The sequence below is a fragment of the Atractosteus spatula genome, chromosome 7, assembly GCF_055471065.1.
Source record: "Atractosteus spatula isolate fAtrSpa1 chromosome 7, fAtrSpa1.hap1, whole genome shotgun sequence".
NCBI classification, from domain to species: domain Eukaryota; kingdom Metazoa; phylum Chordata; class Actinopteri; order Semionotiformes; family Lepisosteidae; genus Atractosteus; species Atractosteus spatula.
In genome coordinates this window covers 13,548,128-13,558,793 of record NC_142712.1, presented here as the reverse complement: position 1 = coordinate 13,558,793, position 10,666 = coordinate 13,548,128, and the positions used below count along the sequence as shown (strand labels likewise).

Below are 10,666 nucleotides of genomic sequence, written 5' to 3'. Positions count from 1 at the left end.
AAAGTTACTTGTTTAATGGTGGTTTTGTAATTTATATGGCAGTCAGAAATTTATCATGCTTTATCACAAATTTATTGTGTTGTGTTTTACAAGTGTGATTAAACTCCTTTACACACAAGTCTATTACACATGGTCATCTGAAACTGTTCAACCGATTAGAAGTTGTTATTCCCCAGAGTGATATGCCGAGATGAAGGTAAGGGTATCTGAAGTCCGCTTTGCCTTCCTCACATGAAAGACTGATAGAAGATTTTTAACTTCTGCTCCATCTTGTTACACCATGAGAATGTAGAGAGAACTAGATTACAGACCGAGAGCTGAATAATGTGATAGTGAATTATGCGTAATAGAATATGCAACTCTAAAAAAAATATATAAAGGTCTCATCTTCAAAATATAAAAAAATGAATTGGTTGGTTTTTTTAAACAAACCTCTTTGATACATGTGTATCGATTCATTCATTCTGGCTTTAATTTTATTTTCACCTGTTGTTGATGAAAATCAAATTCAGAGAACAAACATTAAAATTCTTTAGCTGACCGTTCAATGAGTAAAAGTCAAGAAAATAAGGATTTCTCTTGCTTCTCTAATTCATTTTTACAAAATACTGACACCCTGTAGTGAACATGTTTCTGCCTTCCAGGTGAACAGTTAAAGGGTTAAGCCACCTGGTCAGAAACAGACACAGGGCCTTCAAAGTTGTTTCAAAGCTTTCATGTTTATTTGGATGGAATAACTGATAAATAGATAATATAAACTGTATATTCTTGAAATAGTCTTTCACATATATTGTACAAGGTAATTAGCTGGAGTCTCTTTTTCTGGAATTTCTTATTCCCTGGAATCTTTCTTGGATTTATACAGTAGTACTGCAGAGCTGGCTGACTTTTCCTTTATGAAATTCCTGACTCCTGATAGAAGCCAGCTTTTCAGTTCTATTTAATATCTCTGAGGAGATTGTGTTTTCTGTTTTTCTGTGTCTGTTTGTTGTGTTATACAGTATATATTCACTGGTCAAAAGGAAGTGATAAATCCTGCAACCAAAATGTAGCCTACAGGTACATGATATTCTGTGCCATTTTAGATTGTCTACAATTCCTAATTTATCAATATGAACTAATTACACAATTCATCTTCACCAGCACGAAACTGTTTACTTTCCGCTGAGTGCATATTGTTATGGAGCATTATTACTGTATATACTATTATTACTTCAATAGCCTTTCCTTTGTATTTACTGCTTGATCATTCATTTGGAGTTTTCAAGAGTAAGACTTTCCCTAAAGTATGTTTTTTTTAATTGTTAAAGATTCCCCAATTTCTGTTTTTCTGTTTGTTGTGTTATACAGTATATATTCACGGATCAAAAGGAAGCGAGAAATCATAGAACCAAAATGCGGCCTACATACAGTATTAGTACTACATAATACTATTATAGCTGTTAAGCTTCACTTACAGATCATCATTCAGATTCCAGGCTTAGTTCCCTGTTTGTATTAATGTGTATCAACTACAGGAGAATCAGGGAGGATAGAAAGGTCTATCTGGCATTTGTCACAGTTTAAATATACTAAGCAGGGGAGCATGTACTGTAAAAGTCAAAGTCTACTTGTCTGTGTGGATTATTAGATAAGAAATCTAGACACTTTTAAAGAGAGAAATCCCGAAGTTAAATTCCATTGTTTTTCAACAAATTCTATTTTTTTTTCCTTTTTTGTGTGCTGGGGTCATTCTTTCTTATTTGCACCAGAAAGGACCTTAAATGTTTAATACGAATGTATCTGCATATTCAACAATGCAATTAAAAATGTCCTCTATATTTTATTGGACTTGTAAAGTGTGGTGCTAATAACCCTAATCAATATCAGCATACATTTAAGATTCATTTTCTTCTTAAGTACCAACGTCTTAGAAATACTCATCATTAGACTGAGGCCTAGTTATCTGACAATTCACAAGTCAGATCAACATGAATTTAGTAACAATCTTTTCTTTCAGAAAGATTTTTAATTAGTCTGACAGAGTCTTCAATAATGAGCTGCTTTCAATCTCCCCAAAGTAAAGTCTTACTTTCTTTGCTGCCTAACAACTCCCAATTACCTGCTTCAATGGGAGGCATTATTCAAATTACTGGGTTGTTATTATAATAACAGCAGAAGAAAGTTTCACTTAGACAACATGACAGCAAGAACACCCACTACCACATTAGACCAAGTACAAAGTAAGTCAAGTCAAATTACCTTAGTTTCATTCTTATCAATTATTTTGTAATGATTGTTTTTCTTTCTATACCAAAGAAATGGCACATTCCAAATTTACAGTGACTTCTTTGCTTTGTTCTATATTTCATAGTTGCTATTTTAATTTTAAAATCTAGAAACCTGTTCCTGTCTCAACCTGAATGTTTTGACTTTTGAGGTAATGTAATTTATGTGCTTTAAATTAGTTTTGATAATATATAGTGCTACCAACACAATAACACGTTTCATTAATGATATAAGTAATACAATTGACTGAAATTGAACCCATTTTCCCCTTTCTAAAATTGAAATGTTTTCTGAAATAGAAACAATAGTAGATGTTCTAACAAATAGGTAAAAAGTAATGGCACTGCAAAAGGTTAGACCTTGCCCATCTTGTCTGACAAGTTATAGTCATTTTTTCAATCTGTACTTCATCCCATTAAATCTATTTTATTTAGATTAAATTTCAATATATAGGCAATGAAATGCCATTACTTTCTAATTTTAATCATTATTTCAAGACAGATGCAGCCATTCAAAACAAGCCGGCAATACCGCATTATTTTGCGGTGAGCTTGACACAGCTACAGAGAGTTACCGTAAATTCTCGTATAGTACCTCATAATACCACGTGGTACCGCAAGTAAAATAATAGTATTCGGAATTTCCGCAAGGTGGAGCTAATAAAGCTCAACCTCTCATGTTTGAGCTGTCGCCATCAAAGTCTTTAACGAAGATATTACTAATAGTATTAATAATGAATGACCTTGGACAAGCTGTAAACTCAAAGTATTGCCCTGGTCCACATTCTTTTTTTCATTGACCGTCTTTGTAAAAGTAACACCACAGCATTTCGCAATCACGCATTTGTTTCCAATCATGCAAAGTACAGTAATTTTTGAGAATCTCCGATTCACCATGCCTTTCACATGCTCATAAAAGAGATTGATTTAGGAACATAAACATATTACTGTATGCAAACTGTACTGTATACAGTATGTATATGTATATTTAATGTCTTTACTGTGCCCGTTTAAGTATTGAATATTTATATGGAATTTTACCACTGAAGGGAAATCTTAGTAGCTGAGCGTAAAAAGAATAGGAGCATACTGTAACGCGTGTGAGAGCCATAAACGATATTAATGGATATAATTGTTGGAACATAAACATACAGTACGGTACTTTAAAGAAAAAATACACACCAGTAGCCCATTTAATGTTGAATTTATGACTTAAATTCGATCATGTTGTGATATTTAGAAATATAAATTTGTTTGGTGCGAGTGAAGTTTTATTTAATCTCTGACCCAGGGAAATGTTTTATTTTTTCAAAGAAATGTTTGTTAAAAAAAAAAGTCATGGCTCCGGCTGGATTCAAACACCCAACATGTGATGGGGGACTCAGGAACCTAACCCACAGCACCACTGGCAAGGTCGCATGAGGAGTGTTGAAGAAGCCCTGGAGAAACAGTATCAGCAGACATTGTACAGTGTGTACTATTCTTGTGTTGCGGTACATGAATATAATTATATCGTTATTAATTTCTTTAGATACGCGATTCCATATTATATTCTCTTTTAATCAAATTCTAAAAGTATGCTTGTTGACTCTGGTATCACGTTAGTTAAAGACTTCGATGCTTAAAATGTTTAGGGAGAAATGGAATAGTGGTGTGTATTTTTTCTTTAAAGTACCGTACTGTATGTTTATGTTCCAAAATTAATATCGTTTATGGCCTTCACATGCGTTACAGTATGCTCCTATTCTTTTTATGCTCAGCTACTAAGATTTCCCTTCAGTGGTAAAATTCCATATAAATATTCAATACTAAAACGGGCACAGTAAAGACATTTAAATCTTTCTACGACCGACCAACGCACCACGAGTGCCCCTGTCGGTCAACCAATCACATACCGCGGTATTTTGCGTCATCGCGCGTCACAATGCGTGAGGCCGTAGCCAATTACCTCCGGTACGTGTCTGTGCCGCGCACTTTGAATGGCTGCATCTGTATGTACTTCATAAGGTTAAAACTTATTTTAGTTAGATTCAATGTCAATATATAAGCAATGCATAAGCAAACATCTGAGTTCTGGAACATGGAAAATTATTTTGGTGATGACTGTTAATATGAGTTTATTTGTTCTTCCTCCAGATGTGACTCAGCTTGCAGACTCAAACACAACTGTCTCCCAGCTCACAGAGTTTTTAATCCTAGGAGGAGAGCTGGGTCTTAATGAGTTCTACACAGAACTCTCCATCATCCTGCTGGTGGTGTACTTGCTGGTTCTCATGGGAAACCTGACAATTTTAACTTTAGTGGTAGCTGATCACAGGCTACACACACCAATGTACATTTTGCTCAGTAATTTATCTTTCATAGACATAGTCATCACAACTACTGTGATGCCCAAAATGATATCTGTGTGCATAAAGAATGACATGGCCATTTCCATTTCAGGATGCTTTTTACAAATGTACTTCTATTTGTCTTTACAGTCAGTTGAAAGCTTTCTCCTAACTGTGATGGCTTATGATCGTTATGTTGCTATATGCAAGCCTCTGCACTATAAAACTATTGTTACCAATGGGGTGTGTGCTCTCTTGGCAGTTACAGCTTGGATTTTAGGGTTATGTGGAGCTGCAGTTGCTGTGATTCTTGCAACACAGTTACCTTTCTGCAACAACAAAGTGTTTTTTTGGTTTTGTGACTACCCACCTGTGGTGAGACTGGCCTGTATTGACACAACATTTTTAATAGATCTAGCTCTTGGACTTGCTCTTGTAGTAATGTACTTCCCATTCACAGTCATAGTTTGGTCATACAGCAAAATCATTTTGTCAGTTTTCAGAATTGCATCTTCTGATGGGCATCTTAAAGCCTTTTCCACCTGTTCTTCCCACCTCATTGTTGTTCTTACCTTCTACTTGGCTCATTCCTGTGTTTACATTAGTGCAAAGTCTCAAAATGTACCTCAAAGAGCCCTAATGGTAATCTCTATTGTCAACTGTTTCCTGACTCCTCTAGTTAATCCTATTGTTTACAGTTTCAGAAACAAGGAGATAAAGAGAGCTTTACGAAAACACTTCCCAAGAAAAAGAACTTTTCCTTGAGAACCAGAAGTTTTTCTACGTATTTTGTCCTTGAATGCTGACACCACTGATCTTCAGTTCTTACCCCGGAGGTCTGGTGTGACTGTACCTCAACTTTTAATGACTCCTTTTGTTACTAAAGAAACTATCTTAATGTTACTTGAATTAGACCAGTTTTCCATAATATGCATTATTATTATTTTTGTCTGAAATGGTGATTTAATCTTGTGGTCAGTTATTGTTTACTTTTCAGTGAAGGCTGGGTAATTCAAAGTGCATTCAAAGCTACAAAAACATATGCAGCACTAAATTGTATCATATTACAATACTATTTAATGTAATAAGAACATGATCCCGGGAAAGGCTGTATTTTCATATTATTTTATTAATACAAAAAATAAAAGCTTTTTTTTCAGCAGTTAAATGTTTTCTAAGTGCGCTACAGTTTCTCCTTCTGTATTATATTAACAGTTGAAAAAGTCTGAAAACATATTTTGTGTTTTCTTCTTTACTTTAATCCCATGGAGCTGTGTGAGTTTGATAATTAAAGTGTTTTAATGTAAGAAGTATATACTGTATATTATTTCCAGCTCTTTGCAGAGTGTTCTATGCTCAATAAAAAAATACCAGTCTGGATTTGCTGCAGTTCACACAACCTTCTGCACAGTGCTCCACTTTGTCTTCAAATTCAGGCCTATAGTAAATTCCAAATTTCCTATATAAGTTTCTAAATACTCTGCCTGAATCTGAGCTTAATTACAGTGTGTAAATGCACAGGTTTTTTAATTAGTACTGAGGCAGCAGTAAGAATCCACAATGTTGCTTTAGTAAACTTCAGTATAAGAGAAATATGACCGAAGTCAGCTATTTATAAATATGGAGTTTGAGTAGGAAGCATGCATAGGCTGCAAAAAAAGAGGTTAAGGTTTATTCCATTCTAAAAGGAAAAGAAACACAATGTTTCAGCTGTGGAGCCTTCTTCAGTTGTAGACACAACTCACACCTAAAGAAGGCTCCACAGCTGAAACGTTGTGTTTCTTTTCTTTCCCGTTCACCATGGAATAAACATTTATCCGTCCCTTATTTGTACATATGCACATGTTACTGAATCTATACACCATTGTCATATTCCATTCTTATTTGGGATATTTACCTTTAATATAATTCTTTCAAAAACTATCACACGATGATAATTAAACTGACAAGTTTGATTTGTAGAGACAGGCTGCTTGATTGCATTACAAGCTGTTGTATTTGAAGCTGAAGTTCTGTTGTACTGTTCACCATCCAGATAAATGAGAGACAACTTGTAGCTTTTCCATTTCAAATCAGCACAAAAAACAATACATGAATCTAGCGTAAACTGCCTCCTATTCAATATAACTCAACAGCTTATAAAGGTTTCAAGCAGATTAGAGTGAAAGGAACGCAGCTCTGATGTATTTAGACATGTTTTTAATGTATTGTTTCTAAGACATTTAATGGAAAAGCCAGCACACTCACTAAAAGGAAATCAATGTTTACGATGCTACAGCTCTGGCATCATAACAACGAACAAAAAAAAAAAATTGCAAAAAAACATATAGAAATTACCCTATCCAGCTAATTATCATATATTTCTTCATCATAAATCAGAAAACCAACAGTACATCATAAACATTGTGGAAGTTATTACAGCTTTCTTTAGATGACAGTTGTCTGTCAAAAGGTTAGGTCACCTTTTAATACCTTATTAACCTTAAGACTGCTGAGATGTCATGCAGCGCAATTGCTTTAAAAACTGTCTCACTTCAAACGCGAATTGTATTACCTTCTCCTTAGTGCTTTAATTAGTGTCTGTATACAAGGCCATGAGGAAAGAAATTCTTTATCCTTAATTACAGAAACTCTCCTTTAAAATCTCTCAGTTAGAACATTTTGAACTTGTTTTAGGATCCCAGGTAATGAAATAGGGAAATAAATAAAAGTAAGTAAATAATTGCAACATACAATCAATGTTGAATCTCCACTCCAGGGCTGCGGTGGTGCCTGTGACATGTTCAAAGACAATTAACTCGAAGGCAACAAGTTGTAGCCTCTTGAGTATATCAATCAGTCATGAATGATCAAGTAATCAAAATTCTGCCAAAATGTTTAGGCAATATACAAAATCTGCATATTTTCATTTTTCAAAAAACATACAAGCATAGGCTAACATTCTTTTTTGGTCAGTACATTAAAAGATAAAAGCTAATTTGAGCTAATTCTAAAAATATGGAAAAGATTCTAAGGCAAAAGCACATTGTTTCAGAACTGTATAATAATTTATTAATGCTTTTCAAAAACAACATACAGTGGGTTCAAGAATTTATTGACACTCTCGATAAAGATGAACAAAAATATGTATAAAAGAAACAGATAATGAGCTATATTCTCTGTCCCCAAAATGGAAGACTACAGGCTTTTATTCTAAAATTATTTCAAAACAGATGTTTTTAAAGGAGTAATAGTATGTTTTCCTCAAAAACATCTGACAGATGGTTGTTAATCTTAACAAGTCATGTTATGGATACAAAAAATACATTAAAAAGTTAAATATACCACTAAGCACTATCAGGACAATAATGAAGAAAATCAAAACTACTATAACAGTGGTTAACCTACCAGGGAAAAGACACAAGTGCATCATGTGAGGATATGTACACAGTGTGTGCACAGTGAGGAAGATGGTGAGGAAGACAAAAAAAGAACCCTAGGGTCACAGCTGGTGAACTATTTTCACCTTGAGGTCACCAAGTCTCTACATCAACAATTAGATGGTACATCCATGCCAACAGACTATTTGGAAGGGTTGGCAGAAAAAAGCCCTTACCGACAACAAGAAAAATATTGAAGAGGATGGAGTTTATCCAAACACCACTGGGACACTGAATGCAACTGGGTGCTATGGTCAGATGAAGTCCCAATTGGACTTTATGATCACTCACCTATCAGTAGAATTGGAATCAGAAGAGGGATGAATCCAAAGAAAAGAACCTCATATCCACCAAGAAATATGGCGGTGGATCATTGTTGTCGTAAGGGCTGTTTTGCTGCCACTGGTCCTGGGGCCTTTGATAAGATCAATGGCAACATTAACTCTACTAAGTATCAGGATATCCTGGCCAAAAACCTGGCTGCCTCTGCCAGAAAGCTGCAACTTGGTCACAGGTGGACCTTCCAGCACGACAATGACCCTAAACACCTCAAAATCAACAAAGGGTTGACCATAAACAAAATCAATGTTTTGCAATGGCCATCTCAATCTCTGGAGTTAAACCCGATTGCAAACCTGCAGTCTGCATTGAAGAGGTCAGCCCATAAGCATGGACGTAAAGACATGAAGGATCTGCACAATTTCTGCATAGAGGAATGATGCAAAATCACTCCAAATGGTTTCTCAAGCCTTATTAGGCATTATAGGAAAAGGCTATGTGCTGTTATCCATGCCAAAGGAGGTTGCACCAAGAACTAGAAACACGATTTCCAACAATTTTGACACCTGTGTTTTTGAGAAAAAATAGTATTACTTATTTAAAAACATTTGAATAAAAATATCTGTATTAGAATACAAGTCTGTAGTTTGCCCATTTTGGTGGCATTAAATATAGCTCATTATTTTATACAGCTTTTTTGGTTTATCTCTATCAAGAGTATCAATAATTCTTGAACCGACTATATAATACTCAACTTACTCAGCCTAGAATTTGGGAAAAAGCAAGGCAAATTGACTTACTGAAGCTAAGTAAAAAAAACAACTAAATTATACATTAAAAACCATTGTGACAAAAATAAGGGTTGAAAAGGTTAATAGTTGCAGAGTCTTTGATGGATGGATAATCTAGTCTAGATTATTACAGAATCTAATACTGTAATATTTTAATAAAAATATTTAAAATAAAATAATAATCTAGAATTAGACTATTCAATGCCTTGGAAGTAAATAGGATTGCCTTGAAGACCAGTCTAAATTTTACTGGGAGCCAGTAGGGTGAGAGTTTTCTTCTGGTAGTAGAAGAGCAGAGATATTTAGGACATACATTACTGAAGCCTATTAAGTACCTTAAAAATACTGCAATAAGCAAAGAATGACAGTTGTCTAATCTTAACGAAATACAGGCATGTATCAATATTTCAGCATCAGACAGAAAGAGCAAGAATCTTAACCAAGGAATGTTATGCATGTGAAAGATAATCTTATGCTGTTACATATTGTACACATTCCTGCTATACTCTCAGTAACAGTGACACGGTCTTAGGAGACTGGAATTAGGTGCAGGTTCAGGAAACAGGCAAACACGAAAATGTCATTTGAACTGTAGTCAGAAACAGGCAGAGGTAAAGTCAAGGTAAAGGAAGGCTCAGAGCCTTCAAGTACCAAAGGAAAACAAGGAAATGATGGAGAAACAGCAAGCCAGGTTTAAAATGACAAGCACAGTACAGGGGCAATCTTGGAACAAGTTGAGAAGGCAAGCACAGGCAAAGCTTGGAAGATAAGTAACTGAACACTAAGAGTAGTAACAAAAAAACTGAGACTAAATACTGGATTTAAGGTGGGTCTTAAATACTGGATGTGAAAAGAGTCTGACAGGTGGCACTGCTTGCCTTCCATACCGCATAGTTGTGGCTACCAACTGAACGACAGAATTGGCATTGTTAGCACACCCTCCCCTCAACCAGTGAGTCTGGTGTGATTGTTCTTAGTGCAACGAGCATGGGTATGACACATACCCCAAATAATAAAACAGGGACAAAAATAACAAGATTTCTAACTTCCATCAAAGGTTTGATTTCAGCACCATCAGCAGCAGCAATGGAATCACTAATTTTGCAAAAACTACCTGCGTCTATCTACTACCAAATTGTTACCAATGAGAGAGCCAAAGATGTTGTCTCTTGCAAATTCTTCTTATCTGCAACAGTGCAATCACTTTGAAGTGTCAAACGTGTCCCTTTTTCATAAGTTAGAGCTCATCATGAGGCTTTCTGCCTGTCAGAGATTGTCATCTTTCATGTACTGTATTTACTGTGCACACTGTACATCTCAACTGTGCAGCTGTCTGGCATTCCTCCAGGCAGTGTTCCTGCATCACACAGTCAATACATACTGTCTTATTCTCAGGTACAATCAGAAAACATGGGTATAAATAGATATGATCACCTTGACAGAAAACACTTTAGAAATAGTATCCATTTGGGAGGTCTGCAGAGCCCTTTCATCACTTTTGAATCAACTTAATCTTAATAGCTTTTGAAAAAAAACATGAAGCAGCCATAACATTCAAACCCATAAAGCTTAAGTCATAG

General features: G+C 35.3%; 1 protein-coding gene across 1 annotated transcript; it reads left to right on the top strand.

Moving 5' to 3' along the window:
- The first annotated feature begins 4,378 nt into the window (after positions 1-4,378).
- LOC148830525 (olfactory receptor 6N1-like) lies at positions 4,379-5,362 on the top strand. Its single transcript, XM_088919891.1, has one exon. The coding sequence runs from the start codon at positions 4,379-4,381 to the stop codon at positions 5,360-5,362; it is 984 nt and encodes a 327-aa protein (XP_088776017.1).
- The last annotated feature ends 5,304 nt before the right edge of the window (positions 5,363-10,666 follow it).

What these genes read in the sequence shown, in the direction of transcription:
- LOC148830525 (XM_088919891.1), top strand. Translation starts at nt 4,379, where the DNA reads ATGAGTTTATTTGTTCTTCCTCCAGATGTGACTCAGCTTGCAGACTCA.